The sequence below is a fragment of the Pleurodeles waltl genome, chromosome 3_1 (genome assembly GCF_031143425.1).
Source record: "Pleurodeles waltl isolate 20211129_DDA chromosome 3_1, aPleWal1.hap1.20221129, whole genome shotgun sequence".
Classification (NCBI taxonomy): domain Eukaryota; kingdom Metazoa; phylum Chordata; class Amphibia; order Caudata; family Salamandridae; genus Pleurodeles; species Pleurodeles waltl.
Window position 1 is genome coordinate 872,112,145 of NC_090440.1, and position 19,441 is coordinate 872,131,585.

Genomic DNA, 19,441 nt, shown 5'->3' on the forward strand with positions numbered 1-19,441 from the left:
CTTGGGGTGGGAAGTAGAGCTCTCGCCCTTACTGATTTTGCTGGGAGTGATGGAGGGCTCAGGTGGTCCAAGGGCAGGTAGGTCCTTCTTGAGAGGTGCACTTCTCATGGCCAAATGTAATATAGCAGCCGGACAGAACAACCCTGCAACCCACCCTGTTGCATTGGCGAAGAGGGGTGGACTGGTGTGCTCAACAGGAAAAACCTGTGTATGAGGCCCGCAGCTGTCCCAAAAAACACCAGTAGGGTGTGGGGGAAATGGCGGGGTCAAATGGGATGAGCTGTATGTTTACCAGATCATGGCTTGTAAGGATTCAACTGTCATCTATATCATATGTTACTGTTGTTATCCTAATACGATCTGTATACTGCCCAGAATGATGCTGTAACCAATAGCAAGTACATAACATGTTGATCTTGTTCCAAAAATGAATAAAGATTTGATTTAAAAAAAACTGTGAGGGAGGTGATAGTTAGTTGGGACCGGATTCAGGGAAGACGTGCACCCATCCTCTCCCTCCGTATGCCCGTTAAACCTGCCTTTAACTAAATTACTCCTGTCCGGTCCTCATCATTAGAGCCATCCTGTTTCGTTAACCTGCATTATTTTGAGGTGACGGCCTCGCTGTTACGCTTTAGTAGGTGTCAATCACTCCGTCAAACCTCTGCTTGACTTACCCGATTTCTTTGCCACACATTCCTTCCGGAATGTGGGACGAAGCGGATTCCAATTGGGCTTAAATGTGCAAGTGAATAAGTGCGAATGACTAGAATTTTGGTAGCAGTTATAGTATTTTTTATATAACATGAACTCGGTCCAAAAGCTTTGAGGAGTTTTACACGAGCACCAAATTACGTTACTGAACGTCAGTTTATTTTTTGGGAACAGCGAGATTACGTAATTAGCCTGGATCACAGGATGTTGAGCCTACGCCAGATTTCAACCCTGGTTCCCCAGTTCCAAAGTCAACATCGCGAGCTGTTAGGCCACATCTCCTTTATTGCTGTGTTTTGGCTTCTACCTTTTTTTCACAAAAAAAACATTCCGGTTTACTCCTAACCTCTGCTGTATCGTTGCTTCTTGTATTCTTCCGGTTAGTCTTTTGAATAAGTCCATCGTCTCTGTCTATTTACGATAAGTGTATTAGTCTTTCTTCGGTTTTGTACTGCGCTTTCTTTAGAGTAGTACGTCATCCATGATGCCAGAACAGTTGTTTACATAAGTCTATCTTCTGTTTCAGCAACGGTCTGTAAAATGTAGTCCCTCTTCGATCGCAAGGTCCCCAGAATGGCCCCTTTGGTGCGCATGCGCGTGTCCCTGGCTGTAGTAGGAGCTGTAGCCCTGAGAACTGGGGGGGTCTGCTGCAGCCAGAGGCAGAGACTGAGCAGGAAAGGGGGAGGGGGCAGCAGGGAGCAGGGGAGATAGACAGAGACAGCAGCAGCTGCAGGAGCAGTCCAGCACTCACACAAGTGCCCCATCACTTAGGGTATATGGGATGGAAGCAGGACCCTCCACCACAGCAGGTAAGGGGGTGTATGAATCCCTAGGAGCTGCTCATCTCAAAGGGGTGTGGAGAAGAAGAGATGCGGTTCATAACTCCCTCACGCACTCACAGGTGTTCCAGCAGTCAGGGTATACATGGAATGGAAGCAGGTGGTGGGGTGGAGTTTTAGTGTGTAGATCAAGAGGGTATCCTCTTCTGTGGAAAAAAAAGACGCATCAGTGCATCACCAGAGAAGCGTGTACAAGTGATGTAGTATCCAATAGGAGGAAAGGGTTGAGAGACAAGGGCTAACTAAATGCTCTCCTGGGGGAGCATTAGTAATGTGTGTAAGACCACCACTGCAGTGTAGATGTGCAGGCTATTGTAAGCAGAGACACGTGAACTGTTGGAGATGCCACTGCCCACAAGTTCGGTACCCCTCGGGGTAGCTTTGTGTGATATGTGTGCACTAATGTGCTTCATACTTGTTCGGGGACAAATGTGCACAAATGTACAACAGCACTTGAGAGTATGGCATTACCAGCTTTCAATACGCTTGGTTGATATTTCCCCTGTTGTGTTGCATATCTTAGGCGGAGAAGTCCTCGCAATGCACAGCTCTTCCTCATTTTGAGTAGGTAGGCGTTGGAGGTTACAGGGAAGAACCTACTCTTAATGTGTAGATCCTTTGTATATTACGTATCTGTATTCTGCAGAAACGCAGGTTTAATGCTGGAAACTATCCGAGAATGTGCGGGTGGTTTTGGGATAACCGTCCGTAATGTGCAGCACATCTGTGGAGGGCACCAGTGGAAGGATTCAGTTTTCTATTTGATGTCATAATGTTCCCAGATTGATATGACTTAGACTATATTGCAGTTTTGGATATTGAGACAATGACTTGCACTTCCAGAAAAGGTAACAATGCCCCATATACAACACAGCCCAACACCATTCCATGCTTAAGTCAAATGACATGCGTACTGCAACACATTTGGGGTGGCCATTAAGACCTCACGCACAATTCCTAAATTCCTCCAATAACGGCCACCTTTTGCATTAGCACTCCCACAGCAACAGGTTCATTCGTTTGGATAATGCCATTAGACCTCATGCATGACCCCCAAAAAGTTCCATACAATAAATACAAACATTATTGCAACTTTCACCATGTACATCTTAACGTTATAGCCAGTGATGGTAAGTACAAATACATGGGGCAGCCTCTCTTGTACCTTTTAACTCCACTCCATTTACAAGATCTACTACGAGCTTTGGGGCACCCTTTCGAACCTCAAGCACAACATCAGAACTCTTCCACGCAGGCCATAAATAACCACAGACTCTGCCAACCAACCACTGTGAAGGGAATAGACTACTACCAGCTCACCTGCTATCGCTTATGGCTTATCAGGGATGTGATATATACATCCACAGTACACTAAATATTCACGATTATAATGAGGACTTGCTCGTGGAGCGGGGGAAAGGCCTTTTAGTCAAGAAGAATGCAAGCTACTTGCTTGGTTCATGTGACACCTTAAAAACATGCCTGGATGATGGTTTGAATTGTCTCCTATGCCCTAACCTGTAATATGCCAGGACTCTGAGAGAAAGCGTTGGGATTATTTATCCACCTTGATATATACTATTTCTTGGAGGATTTGCTAATATTGACCGTGTCTTTATCACTTCTTGAGTTGGGGTGAGATACCCTTTTTGGAGCTATTTCTTGGATGATGGAGTTACAAGTCTCCTTTACAACAATCTGTATTGTCAGCTTGGTAGCATTGAGTTGTAGGAGTTCATGAGAAGGAGCTGCTTTGACTCGTGTGTGCTGAATTTGTGCCTTTTGAGACAGCAAATGAAAGTGATCTGGTGCGTAATATTTGTAAATGGTGCCATTGTTCAGACTCCAATACACTCTGCTGTAATGTCCATGGAAGTCTGGAACAAATGGTACTAATGGTAACTCAAATGTCTTAAACCATAATACATCAGTTGAGACGAATGGTTGCAATGTCCCCCCCTATGCAAATCTGTATTGTCCCTGGAAGTCTTGGAGCAGTGTTCGAGTTGACTACTGCGCCCTAAACAGCAGTATCCGGGAACGTGGAAGATCAAGAATATTTCTGGACCATGATCTTAATACCCATAGGTGGAATAGGGAAAAGAAGACTCCAGTACTAATATGTGATAAAGGGAGCATGGGCAGACAGGTTACTCCTGTCGGTTTATCTGTGACACAGAGTGTAAACAGGAAACAAAAACTTGTTCTGTCACACAGCGAGTAGTCAGGAATATAAAAATGTACCATAGTCTGTGCCGTATCACGATCCACAAACGAACGTCTGTAACGAAATATGCAATATCAGTTGGAGCCTGTGGTAGGGAGAGACTCGTGTCCTGCACAGTTTCTTTGAAGCCGCAGATGGCCAATCCGTGGCAGAAGGAACACGATTTAAGGGGTGGGGGTGGAGGGAGGATGGGTAGTCTGGCAAACGGGCTGAGGCTAATGATGATGGAAATACACTAAACAAATGCAAATTGAAATCTGTTCGAGCGGAGGAGTGAAAGGGGGTCTATGGAGGGAGAAAGGGGACGGGAGGGCGGTGCGGGCTTGGGCCTAGTAGCTCTAACTGCTTGGAACTGAACAGGAGGGCGTGGGGTAAGGAGAGAATTAGCGACTGTCAAAGTGCAACATTCTGACACAGAGGGCTGAAATTCAAGAATCGTGGGGACGAGAAGCAATTTTGGGACACCAAGCTTGTTGATATTAATTTACTGAGTGGAGAAAAAGGGTTCTTGTAATAGATGAGATGGGAAAGCTTCGTAGGCTGCAGAGGAGTTAACTTTTGTTAAACTGATAGTGTTGAGGCGTTGTGCTGAGGGAATGAGGGACAACAGGCATGACCAGAAAAGTCAACAAACCTCTCAAAGTAAGAGGGACAAATGCCAATTCAACTAATTCCTTTTTTTTCTCCACACCTACATCCCACCACTTTTACTTTCATATGTCCCTCCCTTGGTATCTATCTTTCTTTTCATCGTCCACAGAATATATTATTAGTAACCAAACTCCATCTGACCACACTCAAGGACTCGAACTCCAAATCATTAACAACACTTCCTATACATATTTACCACCTTAAACTTGATCTGCTGCTTCAGTACTTCTACTTTAACGCTGGCAAACCTTACTCATGGGGTTCTTGTTACTTAAAATTAATGATGTAAATAAAAAAGTAGCAAGGTAATATAGAGAAGAATCCTAGAATATTTTTCTAAGGAGCTGATCTGATCCAGGACTAGGTGGCGCTATTTGCACCTGGACTCGTCTGTATCGCGTTCTTTTCAATGTTTCCCCCTAGACAACAGCAGGATGACCTTCAAAGACATTAGAATATTACGTAGTGTGAGGAACTAGCTGGTTGCCCTTTGCTCGATTTTTTTTTAGGGTGGTCAGTGAAATTTGTGTAGCATTATGTTGAGTATCTTCACTTTTGTAACGGTAGCTCTTTGGGGAGGGTGTGTACAGCCAGCAGTGCATGACGCGGCCATGCTCCTAACTTGTTTTTATTTCACGAGATAACAGAATCCCTGTAAGTGCTATCTACGGTCATTGTGGACTGTCGGCTTACTGTGGAAATAATTATTGCAAGAGCAACTTGAGTGCACCAGCTGAAGTGAACAGGACTACAACTTTCAGAATGTGTTGTGTTAAACTAACCCCAGGAGTGAAACCCTGCATCCTGTTGACACCGATTTATCTGCTAACATTCGGTAAAGCATGCCCATTTACAGTAACATACCTTTCTGCCCATGAGACAATGCACGAACACTCCAGAGCAATTATTTACTGAATTTGGCATTTGATGCAAAAATGGGCAATACTGCTCTCGTGTAGTATTTGCATTTTCCCAATTTGCAGTCCACTCTAAATTGATACCAGCATTAAGGCTGTGTATCAGATCGCTACATCGTCCCATAACCTAGAGATGGAATCCAGAACAAGTACAAAGTACAATCCATAGCCCACAGATACAATACAGCCCCACCATCAGTGTCTTCTCATGTTAGAAAATACTCTAACAACTTTCTGTTTCCAGTTAAGTTATGAACGGCTGACCTTTGTGCAGGCTGGGTATTACCTTGTGATATAAGTTCGTGTATAACCCCCACCCCCCATTTTAATACAAATACTATAACACTCAGCATTCATGCAGCTGATAGTACTTCAAAGGATGTGCACACCAATGCTTGACCCTCTCAATCCCACAGAAGACAGAACCGCTACAGGTCATGTCTGTTACCAGATACTGTACCAATCCATAGCAACAAACCACCTATCATCATCTAACATGGCATAACTGAGGAGATCTGCCACATACCTCTGTCCACCAGAGGCTCTATTTTAGTCACCCACAGCAGTCCCCAACTAACTACATACTATTACTGCTTCTTGACATCTCACATTGACAATCGTATAAGGGATGAATATAATGAAGTTCACCACAGCAAATCTCCCGACTAGCTCTCAGAATGAGAATCTCGATGTGGTAAACTGCTTAGTGAACTGTTATCATAAAATACACCATAAAGGCACCTGCAGAGCTGATTAAAGCTACCAGCTTACTGAAAATGATGAACTCCTCCATACATCACATTGCTATGCACTGCATCCCAGAACAAGGTAACTGAACCTTGGTGGTCATAACGCATAACGTGGATACAGCTGCTGCATAGGATCAAAATACAGACAGCAACATTTCAATCATACACCCTACTCAGCGTAGCGTGTTACTCATGTATTCAAGAACTTCTACCCACAACTTGGGAGTAGTAATCACTTTACAAATATTGCAGTACAACTATTGAGTTTAAATGTAGTATAACTGTAAATATTGCCATATGTTGGAGAAATGTTGTGGTAATAATGTGAGTTACAAGAACAATATGTGCAGTTCCACATACCTTGAGAGAGACGAGTACCTCCCTGCACCTGAAGGTTTCTGTGCTATGACCAGATCTTCAAACAGAAAGATGCAGTGTTGGTAGCTTGTTTTCCAGTGTATATTTCTCCAAACTGGTAGCCACACATTTCTCGATGACTTTAGTCAGGAAGAGTAGCCCTAACGTTGAATACTACAAAACAATGCTATGCTGATTAAGGGTATGCCTAATTTAGGCCAAACCTTAATGTATATATGATGGCTCTGTGTCCCTTTTTGGGTGAACAGCTGTCTACTGATTCACATGGACATGCCAGATAAGGAAGCCTCACCCTCGTTTTGTGGCATACTTCATACTTTATGACCCCATCCCACCATGGTAAGATGGTACTACCAGAGCTGACTCAACGTAAATATGAGGGAGTTCTTTATATTAGATGTGCTGGATTAAGGTTTGGCCTAAATTCGGACTACCTTTAATTACCATTGTATCTTTTTGAGATATTCAGCGGCAGAACTACCCTTCCTGGTTAAAGTCATAGAGAACTGTGTAGCTACCAAGTTGGAGAAATATACATTGAAAAACAAGTTACCAACAGGTTTGGCCTAAAGCAGGCACACCGTGTATTACCAATCACATCTTTTTGAGATATTTGATTTGTGCTGGAGGATTTGCAGTGGTATTACCTCCAGCTCTCCCTTTGTAATGGAGGAGTGGTCCTGTAATTGGCCTGTAGTTGTCAAAGAAGGTTGTCGGGGTCTGAATTAGACAGTTTTTACTAGGGGTTGAACATAGAACCCTTATAGAGCACATCTGGGAAAAAAAATGCTTTGCACAAGTAGAATTTATGATTTCTAGTCATGTGAGCAGGAGGACCACAGGATGTTCTCTGCCAAGGGAAGGTGGCATCTGATCAGTGGAATAGGGCGAAGTCTTAAGTGCTCCTAATGTCTCTTCTCAAGTCATGTCTGAATGGGACTAAATGAGAACCTAAACTTGATGTTTTTCTGGTGAGAGGAATTTGTTCAAGTTCTGCATGAAGCATGAGCCTGTCATCATAATCATCATCATTTTTTTGCATGATTACTTAAAATCTTTGCAAACAAAGGAGGTTGTACAAAAGACAAAACAAATATACATTTTTAAAAAAATGCTCTCCGAGAGGAAATTATAAAATAGATTGTTAAAAGAGTAAAAAGCCTAGACTGGTTGCCTTTCTCAGACGCTAAGTCAAAGCCAAAAAGGCCCTTCAGTTCAGCTTGAACCTGCTTGATGAACTTCACGAATTTGGCCAGATCAGCAGGTTCCTTTAAAGCGAACACCAGGGATAATGCCTCCGTGCAAGTTCTTTGATTGTGACGGAGAAAGAGAGCTCTTAAGAGGGAGCAATGTGCGTTCATGAGGGCCGGACAGCAGCACAATAGGTGAATAAAAGTTTCAGATTTGTATTTGCAAAGTTTGCAGCCCCTGATGGTGGTAAGGGAGTTCCATTTCGGGTTTAGCTCTTTTGTCCTCAGGCCGAGCAGTCTCGCAAAAGCGATTTGTGTCATGCAGGTTTTCTTAATGGGGCAAGTAAGATATGGCTGTGGTGCCAAGAGCTGTGTGTTGTTTTTATAAGAAGCAACTAGTGCCACTTGGATGGAAGTCTTGTTCATTTTTTCCAGAACATGTGCCTGGGAAAGTGTTTTTATCTGTCTTCTGAGCACAGGTTTAATTGCGATGTGTGATTGGGCCAGCCTGATCAGTTCTGCTGGATCGATTAAGAGATTGTTTAAGGCTGCAGTTAAGTATTGTGACATGGGGTTCATACTTGCGTCAAAAATGTAGCGGAGGACTGACTTCAAGGTGTTGAGTGGGGCCATGACCTTCCTGTGGTAGTATTTCAGGAAGGCCCCCATCAGGGCCCAATGCTGGCCTTCCAGACCGCATTCCAGCCTTATCAGGTGGCTCCTTATATATTGTGGCAGTTTAAAAACTCTTTTGTGGGTTTTTACCTGGAGCTTTTTAATCAGTGCGGCGGATTGGCCGGGAAATGCTTTGTGACCATAATTCATTGCCGGGAGGAGAGTTTGAAGGATTAATTTTGCTGAGGTGCTTTCTACTGAATTATTGATTAATCTTCAGGTTTTACAAAGCCTGTAGCCCGTAGGGGCCTTGGAACAGATAGGTCTTCAGAAAGGTTTGAAAGAGATACATAATATTCAATGTGGAAAACAGCTCCTATATGAGTTGGTGGGTCCTGGTGTGGTTAAACACAGTGCATCAATGGACTGCATACCTAGTTTGTTGATAGTTGTTTTGTTGACAATAAGCTACTTGTTTTTTTTTTTTTGTTAAATATTTTATTGTTTATTTATTGACAACATATACTGACACAATCAACATCTTGTGTTAACTATCCCCTCCTCATTTCCCTCCCCTCCCCGTATCAGCTCCTCAAATTATGATTTCTAAAGTGTTCAGTTAGGGTTTCTTCTCTCTTGATCGGCTTGGATCAGAGTCAGTGTCGAACAGCGTTCAGCTGGTTCTGCTGGTTAAGTTCTTTGTCGCTGCCTGGTTCATCTGATTTTGGGGACTGATTCCCTGTTTCTGCGTTTGGCTCCTTAAGGCAGTCTTCCAAGCAGTCCCATGTCCTTGCTGATTCTACGGGGCTGCAGCCCCTCGCCGCTTCTTGGTGTAGTGCCCTTCCTTCCGCTTCGGCCCATCGTATTAATGTGTTTTTCCAACTTTGTAGCTGTGGACCCCTTGGGTCCTGCCAGTGCAATGTAATTTCCTTTTTGGCCAGGATTAATTCGTTTTGGGGCGGGGGAATTCCCCTAGTAAGGCTGCCAGTGGTAAGGCCAGCAGCCCTTGTTCTGTCACCGCATTTATGTTCTGGAACACCCCTACCCAGTAGTGCCCAATCTCTGTGCAACTCCATAGCATATAGACGAGTTTTGCTTCTAGTTCAGAGCAGTGGGAGCATCCCCCACCCTGTTTTAAACATCTTTGCTATCTGTTGGGGCGTAAGGTATGCTCTGTGGAATACGTAGAGATTAATCAGTTTGAATCGGGCATTTCTAGATACTGTGCATACATGTGCTGTGATTCTTGCCCATTGTTGTTCATCTATGTGCATCCCAATACCCTCTTGCCATACCATTCGTGGTTTATCGGAAGGGAGGGGAGTATCTTTTTTAAGGCTTTATACAGGGACCACTTTTCCCTCCCCTCCGACCATGCAGAATACTTGACATCCTATGTGGGTGGGTGGTTCAGATATCCCTTGTTTCCAACGTCGTTGTATAATTGCTACTAGTGATCTGTGTAGCAGAAATAGTCCCTAGGGGACACATCAAATTTTCCATTAGGGCAGTGAAGGACAGCCATTCTCCAATTTGGAACCGATCCCCTAGTGTACCTATGCTGAGTGCAGCTAGTTTAGTAATGCCCAACACATCTTGCCCACCCGGGAGAGTGTCCAGACCGCATAGTGATATGTCCGGTGTATATGGGGAGTTGATTCTTGCACGCTGTAGGCTGCGTAGCCAGCAGCTGCGCAGTACATGCAATTCCGGTGATTTCAATGGGTGTTGCCCTCTCTGGTTCAGTAGGATCCCTACAAGGTCTTTAACTCAGTGTGCTGTGTGATGGTTGATGGCGGATTTCAACAGTGTAGCATGGAAAGCCTTCGCTAACCACTGGAGCTGACATGCCATATAGTAGATTTCAACATCTGGTGCTGCCACCCCCCCTTCTACTGTGGGTCTTTGGAGCTTATTTAGTGCTAATCTGTATCTGCCCGCTCCCCAAACAAAACCAGTCAGGATGGAATTGATGTCCTGAAATACTGAACGAGGGACGAGCAATGGCAGAGTCGAGAAATAGTACATCAATCGAGGTAGGGCGACCATTTTTATAAGCGCTATTCTCCCTGCCACCGACAATGGGAGCGTTTTCCAAAACAGGACATCAGCGCGTAATCTCCGGATCGCCTGGCCCACATTCCCCTCTAGCAGGTCTTCAGGTTTGTGGTATATGTTCACTCCCAGGTATCGGAAGGTGGCCAAGGTCCATTCAAGCCCTTGTGTATTTCCCAGCTTTGGTGTCCCCTCCTCCAGGGGGAAAATGTGAGACTTCTGCCAGTTGATCCCTAGTCCAGACATTTCTCCGAACTTCTCGAGGAGAGCCATTGCTCCCGATAGTTCGCTTTCTGCATGATCTAAAAAGAGTATCATGTCATCTGCGTATAGCGCGATTTGGTGAGTATGTTCCCCAATGTTTAACCCCTTGTAGCAGGCACCTGTTCTCGCCTCCAACTCCAGTCGTTCTATATCTACGGCAAATAACAGTGGTGACACAGAGCAGCCTTGTCTGGTGCAACTGCCGACCACATATGCCTCCGATATTTTGCGGCCTGTGCGGACACGCACTGTGGGTTTTGTGTATAGCAGGTTTGTCCATTTAATTAAACCCTGGCCCAAACCCATCCACACCATCACACGTTCCAGGAAATCCCATTGAAGACTATCGAAGGCTACGATCGCTGCCCTATGCAGATTCTGGGACTTAGAGTGTAAAATCTAGACCAATCGTCTGTTATTGGTAGTAGTGCTACGATGAGGGAGAAACCCTGTCTGGTCTGGGTGAATCAGTGTTGGCATATAAGGCAGAAGTCGTGTGGCCAAGATTCGGCTGAGCATTTTCTAGTCCATATTTAGCATGGACAAAGGACGGTAGGAGTGCACATCGGTTGCGGGCGGTCTGGTTTTAAGAGTGGTATCACTATGGCTTCATTCGTAAACGGGGGCAGTACTCTGCTTTGTAACGCCTCTGAGTAGAGTGCGCCAAGTTGAGGTGCCAGTAGGTCTATGTATGTACTATAAAACTCTGAGGGGAGTCCATCTGCACCAGGTACTTTCCCTCGAGCCATCGCTCCAACGGCCTTGGCTATATCCGTGGAGGAAATCGGTTCCTCCAGAGCTTGGAGAGCCGCCTCCCCCAGCCCGGGAGGCAAAGGTCATCCAGGTCCTGCAAGTGGGCAGGGGGTATAGCCTCCTTCGGGGGGGCATATAACAGGGAATAATATTTTGCAAATCTATCATTTATTTCCCCCTGTCGTAAAAAACACTTCCCTGCCTGATCCTCAATTTCCCTCACCAGGGAGTGCTGCTGTGGCGGGGTGGAGAGCCAGGCCAGTAGTGTTCCAGCTCTATCCCCTTTGTATGCTGCCTAGTTACATATTTTTTATAATCAAAGAATCTTAATTTTTCGATCGCCAGTGCAACTTTTTCCCTGGTCTCTTCAAGCAGTGGGGACACGTCTGGGGAACCAGGCCTCCTTCGTTCCGATTCTCTAAGCTCCCACTCACTTTTATCAATTTCTATCTCTAATGTCTTCCTGACCCCCACTACCTCCCACATGCCCTGGTCCTAATGACCGTTTTAAGACAATAAGCTACGTAAGGAAAAGAGACATTAATTGTGCTTTGCTGATGTATCCGGCACATCTTATACTGCTACGGAAAAGTTTTACCTCGTTCGAATCAGTTTAAATTCTAAATTAAGTTGTCAGCAATTTATAGGTGAACAGTTAAACTGTGCAACCTGCCTGCCACTGTGCCGCATCGATTGTGGCACAATCTTAGCAAGTTTTGAACTTGAAACTTTTTTTTTTTTGGGAAATTTCTAAATGATGCCGTAGGTGTTGTAATATGCGTGAAGTGTGATAAACCGATTCTTAAATAAAAGCACTTCTGCTCCACAAACATCTAAATCGGTGGCCCTGCCTGCAGTCTGAGTCTGTGATACATGGCCTCTGTTGTACATACTATTTTCTTTAGTTTGGCTTCTGTCGCATGTGGAAAGGCTTCTGCAGTCTCACGGGTCTTTAGGTCCGATTACGTAAAGGTACTTTAAGGAAGAGACTATGAGAGTAAGCATGGGTATTACACGAAAAGCATAGATACTAGTACAATCAAATAATACTGCCTCGAGAGAGCTGCTCTCGTCCTTTGTAGTTTTGCTCTTTTTTTTTTTTTACTCTGGAAAAAAAGCCGTGGAATTAGACTTCTGTGGTACTAAATGAAGGAAATAAGAAAATCGAACGGTTGCGGAAGGACAGTCTTCTTGTGAGGTACTACTCAACTAAAAGGAAGTATTTCTAAGAAGCAGTTATGTGTCTTCCTTAACATCCTGGTATTTTAAGGCATGGGAAAAGTGACATTGACTTCTACATTGATGGGGACACTGCTTCTATCAGAGTGGTTCAGACATTTTTTGAAAGGAGGTGCTGTCGGTACAGTTGCAGTCTTTCAAGGCTGATATATGCATATAACTAATTTGACTTTGCTCGTGAGATTCCTTTCTGGGTAATTTGATTTCCTGGTTGCCGTAGTCTCGCTCAACCCGAAGTAAAGAATATAGAGGCTTTGGTTACTGACAGAATTTCTGACAGTCGGCATCTAACTTTAAGGCAGTGGTCTCCAAACTTTTTAATGCCGTGCCTCCCCAGTTGAAAAATAAAAATCATTGCCCCCCTCAGAATTTTTCACAATTGTTTTTATAAAAATGTCAATGTTTAAATATGTCTAAATCTATTTAAACATTGCAGTGAAGTACGGTTACCTTTTTAAAAATGCAATAACAAGCTTCTGCTTAAAACAAAGGCATGTTATCTGCATAATGCTTTTTTTGGCCAGTGTCTGCCACCCCTCCCCCCCCCCCATCACTTGAGGCCCCCCTGGGGGGGGGGGCAGTTTGAAGGCCTCTGCTTTAAGGCTTTCCGGGGAATACCGTAGCTGGAGTAGACTCGTATATAGAACAGATTGATTGGCAGGAGACTGAGAATAAAAACTTCAGAACTCTCATGTGGATGCAGACAGTGGCCAGAAGGTGCAGGCATTGTGGGGTCGGTTAGTGAATACACTGCAGGAATAGGGTTCAGGTGGGGTGTTCTTGTTGCAGATTCACTGGCCTCAAATGCATTGTATCCTGGTTCATTTATAAAGCTCTTCGTACTTATCAAGGCACCGAAAACGATAATCACTATGAGAGTGCTTAGATTAATGTGTCTTTAGTCGCATGCAATTGTAACATTTCATTGTGTGTGCTTTTATCATGTTTCTATTGCTGTGCCATGTTGTGTATTAAAGTGATAAACAGGATTCTTATGAGTGTAAGGTGCTAGTGCATAAACGTAGATAGTGTTTATGCACTGTGGCCTTTAGCTGCCAAGGAGCATTGTGGTAGTCTGGCCTCTGAGAGCTAGCTGCACAATGGTACCACAGCAGCCAGCCAACTGGTTGGTGCTCTGGGAAGGTGTTGTCGAACGGAGTGTGTCTTAATATTAGCAGTGGCACGTAGAAATTAAGTGTGTTTCACAGTCAGAGCACTTCCCAATAGTTTGACCCACGTTAAGCCAAATAAGAAAGAACAGCCGACGTTCCAGTGCCTACTCGATCAGAAATAAACACATTTCAGGCACTCAGACTGCATGAAATAGATATATGGAAGCTGTGCCCCGCAGTTCTATAGAAACGCTCGCACGCTCTTTAGGAAGACGGTAGGCTTTGTTGCAAGGCGTAGAGGTAACTGCTGCAAAGCGTCGGTTTCCAAGATAGAGCAGAAATCTGAATATCAAACTCCATTTCAGGAACTTCAAGCACTAGTCTTCATTCATGAAGACCAAGTGCAAACAGAGAGGTGAGCGTGCCCCTTGCATTTAAAGAGTGACTCTGGGAGCCACTCGAGTTCTCTTCTTAGAGGCACAGCTGCCCACTGTCGGCCCTGTCCTAGGCTGGCAGCTGCGTAAGTTTACTTTCCTCCTTCTTGGGAAGTGCACAGTGCATGCTTTTAAGGATTGTGGTAACTGCAGTTTCCGGCCTCATGTCTCATACAGGTACAGTATCAGTAATACATTTGTCTTCGGAGACGAGTTGTTTTATCCAGTGCGTTCAGATGATGCTGATTTTCCAACCCAGGACAGTCAACATCCTGCTTCCACTTTACAGCAACAGTCACAATTCCTAACACACAGAGACAAAGAGACACATCGAACGAGATAGACATAAAAAGAACTAAACGTTTTCATGTCAGTAGTATAGGTATATTTGCAATTTATGTTTACTGTCTGGAGTATTTCTGTGTAGTGTATGACAGTACAGAATGTGTTTTTGTGTCCGTTCTAGTGTCTCACGTGTTAATTCAGATTGGAGTAGTCACAAATTTCCTCGGCTCTTGGTGTTTTCCGCTATAGTTTGGGGGTTTCGATGTCTGGGTGTTAAGTGATATGGCATAGAGACTGAAGGAATTCTCTAGTGCTGTGTTGGGTCAAGAAGGATTGATTTTACGACGTTTTGCCCGAACTGTGACTTGAGGTTTCCTTACAGGGAGTTCCTCTTCAGAAGGCTTCGAGTTTTGAGGTCTCAATCTAACCTTTGGCAACTTTGATGGTGGTTGTTGACTCAGTCCTGGTGAGCCCCTGTACTGGCACGTGTCTTGACTGAGCCCTCCCTAACAATTTATTTAGGCGTAGGCCTCAGTTTTCAAAGTGCAGTGCTTGTGGCTCATCAGTTGCTTCTTGAACTACATTTAGTAGGGTATATGCATATCTGTGTTGCATTCCTTCTTGTAATTGAGTCTGACCTGTTACTTGCTCATCTTGTACTCAGTTGATCTTGCATTCCTTGTACTATTTCCCTTGTGTTTGATATTTTTCAAATCCCTTTTCTGATTGGATTGGAGTTTGTCTTTCTCTGTCTTCGTGTTCCATGCTTGCAAAACCTGCTGGATTATAGTTCAGTCCCCTAAAAACCCCTTGCCGTTCTGTGTCCAGGGATAAATAACTTTATTTCCCAGTGTTTTATAATTAACTCTCAATAGACCATAAAGGCATGGCAGAACTCAGTGCAGAACTAACGTGTGACTGGGAAGGTCTGTAGTTTGGATGGAATTAAACCTTGCTGTGTGTTTGTCTCTGTTCTGAAGTGTTGTAGGGTAATTCATATCTTGGATCTGCTATTGTAAGTATTCCTGTTGTCCACGAGTCAGTATCTGTCTTGTCCCGAAACTTCCTCACTGCTGTTATCCTGTTTTTCTTTTGTAGCTCGTCTACCTGGAACTTATTAACCTGACCATATGCACCTCTGTACCCTTTCTGTATTATACACATACTCCCTGTGCAGCATCTCGAATTTCCTGGTGAGCCTTCATGAAAAAGTCACTACCAATCACAATGTCTCCTTCTTCTCCACTCTCAGCCAGCCCCAGAGATTTTGTTATGTTAGATCATGGGAAATGGTGTGGTCTAGTGTGGATGCAAGGTGTGTGTGTGATGGTGCATGATGCGTGAGCATTGTGTATAATTTTAATTGCTGGTGCTGGGTGTGCTGTTGAGGTATTAATTGTATGGTAAGGTATGGTGTCTTGTGATGATGTGGTGTTGGAAGGAGTACAGAGATGTATATTTGTGGGCTGGATGGTGTGATGCTCTGTTGTACTATCTGGTGGTGTATGTGGACTAGTGTATCAAGTAGAGTATTTGTGATGTTATGAAGTATCCAGTTGGATGGACAAGGTAGATATGCTGCTCTTATTTGGTGTGTAGCACTGTGATGTTGATGCACAGTAATGGTGTGGAGTGGTATAGGGTGGTGTGTTGCATTGTATGCGGTATGCATAAGGGTCATGTCGTGTCTTATGCGCAATACACTATCAGTGTAATAAGGCATAGCGTGGTGTGATGTGTTGTTAGTGCATGTGTAGAATTGTTTAGTGCAACTGTGCAGCACATCTGTCTGTATTGGTGTAGGGAGTGCCCCACGTGCAGCTAGTATTTGTCTGCCTTTTAAAAAGGTTCGTCTGCAATACATCTTGTTATCAGTACATAACGTTTGTGTTTGGTTCTTGCTCGGATATTGATGTAGTATATTTGTGCTTCAATCACTGTGTTCTGTGTACTATAGATCAGTCTACATTACAGTGATTGTGTGTGGGTTTAGCACTTGTCTGTGTCCAGTTCATGTGCCACATGTGCAACACGTGTTAGCGTGTACCATATGTGTGTGCAGTACATGCTTTTATGTCTGTCATTTGCCTCTGTGCAGTATTTGCTTGTCTGTCATGCCGGTCTACAATATGTGTTTACGTGTCTGCCGTATTTGTACGTGTAAGGCTAATATTAACGTTTTTTTTATTTATTTTTTAATGTAGTACTTGATTTAATGTTTGAGTTGCTTTTTGTATTACCTAGTTAAGGTGTCTCAGTGTACATAATGTTTGATTATCTGTGAAACCAGTTTTGACGTTCAGATCAGCTTGTTCGCCTATATAGGAAAGTTGTGACTGTTGAACGTTTTCTGAGTGCATGTGAAGTTAGTTACTTGTGACGTGCACTTTTGGACCAGACTTTCTTCTACAAGTGACCCTACGAGCAGACTGCTCATAGAAGGAAAATTCTGCAGTGGATGTCTGTGTGCATCGTACGCATGTTTTCTGTTATTTTGTGTGTCTTTACTCCCGACTCGCGGCTACAGATCATACTTTTGTGCCTGCAGTGTTTTTTCTGTCATCACTGCTCGCTCTGTAAGTGCGTCTTCGTAGTTTGTATTCTATTTCGTGTTGCTGTATGAAATAATTTTGTGTATCTGTGCGTGCGCTTCTGTTTTTGAGTGTCTGTATTTCGCCTCTGATGCTGCCGGTGGTGACCCCTGATTTCACCCCTTCATTGACTGCACTTGGCTGCATTGTTCTGCGCCCAAACACGGGCCCCAGTCGCCCCTTAGCTCTGCCGATCCATCTGCATGACAAAGGACCCGTCCCGCCAGGCTTTAGTGTGACTATTTGAAATGCCTGCCCCCTGTATCCAAGCAGATTGGTACTGTCTCACCTGGCAACAGTCTGTGCCCCCTGCAGCCTCTCTCCATTCATTCGCAGACTTCCCCCTCCATCCGTCCCATCAGTGCAGCTTCTCTAAACTTTCATGTGGGGGCTTCAAGACCCAAGTAGTTGCACCCGTCTCTCCCTCGCGTAACCCTTACCAAATGCTGCTCAATGTGCCTGATCTAGACGGCCTCCAGTAGCTTTAGTATAACCCCATAACATAAAAGACCATGCCTAACATCATGGAACCCTAAAGGATAGATCAAGAGTAACCCCAAAAACAGAAGAACTTGCCTGGCCGAGAGGATCCCTCGCAACACCAAGGCGTTTTTTGTGTGTATCTTTGCATTTCTTGCACCAAGTCTTTGTCGACCCGAGACCGCTTATTGTGGATCCAGTAAATATACAATAAAGATAGGCAGCTGCCAGAGCTTAGCAGACTGTTCTTACATTCTATGACATTATTAATTTCTTCGGTGTGACTACAAACCTTCCTTGCACAGATTCGCAGCGGGTCAGATGATCTTCCTGTACTTTATTTAATTGCAGTACATACTCAATAGAATTTAGTCTGCACGAAGGTTTCAGTGGCCTTTGGGTAATCATAGGTCGTTGAAGCTTCTTCGTTCTGTGCAGGTTATTGGGGCATTCGTTATATCGTTCTGTGGGAGGAGGAGGCTACCAGGGTGCGTGGAACAGAAGAACATGCTTTGCCTAGTGGACTTCCTCCCCATAAATGAACATTGGGAGAGCCAGTCGGTCTCGCCTATGTGCGAGCTATGGGCTTTGCCAGTGTGTTTTAACCATGTTGCACACCAGTGTGGGTGCTTTCCAGCATGGCTAAAAGTTAGTTGCATTGAGGAGAGGGGCATATAATGAGGTGGTTCAGAATGGAGTGGCATAGATTAGAGCGAATTGGAGTGTTGTAGTGTCATGGAGTGGCGTAGTGTTGTATAGTGTTGTGGAATGGAGTTTTGTGGAGTGATGTCAAGTGGAGGGCAAAGAGTTGAGTAGAGTTGAATAGAGTTATGTAGAGTTGTGGAGTGGTATAGATTGGGGTAGAGTAGAGTGGAGCAGAGTGGTGTAGATTCGAGTGGAGTAGAGTGTCACTGAGTGAAGTGGCATAGAGTGGAGTAGATTGTTGTGGAGGGGTGTAGAGTGGTATAGAGCAGAGTACAGTATCGTAGAGTGAAATGGCATAGAGCGCAGTAGAGAGTCATAGAGTGGATTATACGTGGTGTGATAGCGCACTGCCACTGCAGCGAACAGTGTTTCAATTGAAATAACCATTTATTTACAGAGACATAAAGCTTTACTGATAAAACTATAAGTGCAAAAAAGATAATGTTTGGATATTGGCATCACCTAGTGTATTGATTTGTTTTGATCCTAAAATATTGTTTCTACCACACGTCAGAATTATGAAAAAATGCTCATTTGTGCTTTCAGAATTCTGATATATTCTTAAATATTTGTAAGTTAATTTACATTTATTTACATTTTGTTCTGTTCGAAAAAAATAACATTTTACAACATTTGTAAATTTGCATGTAAAACCTCTCACTTTGCAGTTAGAGAACTAAAAGAACACACTAATCTTGTGGACGACAGAGCCTAACATTTGTCTTCCGTTTCTGAATGCCAAGCAAATGTGACAAGGTAAAAATAAAATTGAAATGCTTGTTTATCGCTCATTAACTTCAAAACTCGAGTATGCTTATTTTGGTGGTGCTTCAGCACCTTGCACTCCCCTACTTTAGATGCCTACGGCATGGCCTGGAAATTGAGGAAGAGGATTGTTTAAGTTATGCTGTCAGTAAAGAGCACTGACCAAAATAACCAAGCTTGTAGACCGAGCATTGTTCCTCATGGGCATGCCAAATAGATTAACTGTTTTTGCCTCAGATAAGTAGAATGAGTTGAGCAGAAAAATAGGAGGCAAGAAAACGTCTCAAAGAAATACATCATATGTACTGCTTCCTGAACTAGCATACAAGGGAGTTAACTGAAGATACATCTATTCTTGTGGAGAGCCTCATGAAAGACAAAAAGAGTTCCCCGTAAGCAAGCACTTGTGGAAGAATACAAGGAGCCTTCTAAACGGCTTAAAACAAATAAAGCCAGCAAAAAGAAAGCAAGCACATGT

The 19,441-nt window shown here is 43.9% G+C and overlaps 1 protein-coding gene across 2 annotated transcripts in view; it reads left to right on the forward strand.

Annotated features, from left to right (window-relative positions):
* The first annotated feature begins 1,323 nt into the window (after positions 1–1,323).
* Positions 1,324–19,441, forward strand: part of LOC138284719 (protein argonaute-1) — a 316,972-nt gene continuing 298,854 nt past the window's right edge. For both annotated transcript variants that reach the window (XM_069223832.1, XM_069223833.1), the window contains exon 1: positions 1,324–1,523. In XM_069223832.1, the coding sequence (XP_069079933.1) occupies positions 1,496–1,523 (28 nt within the window). In that variant the 5' untranslated portion in view covers positions 1,324–1,495. The remainder of the gene's footprint in view (positions 1,524–19,441) is intronic.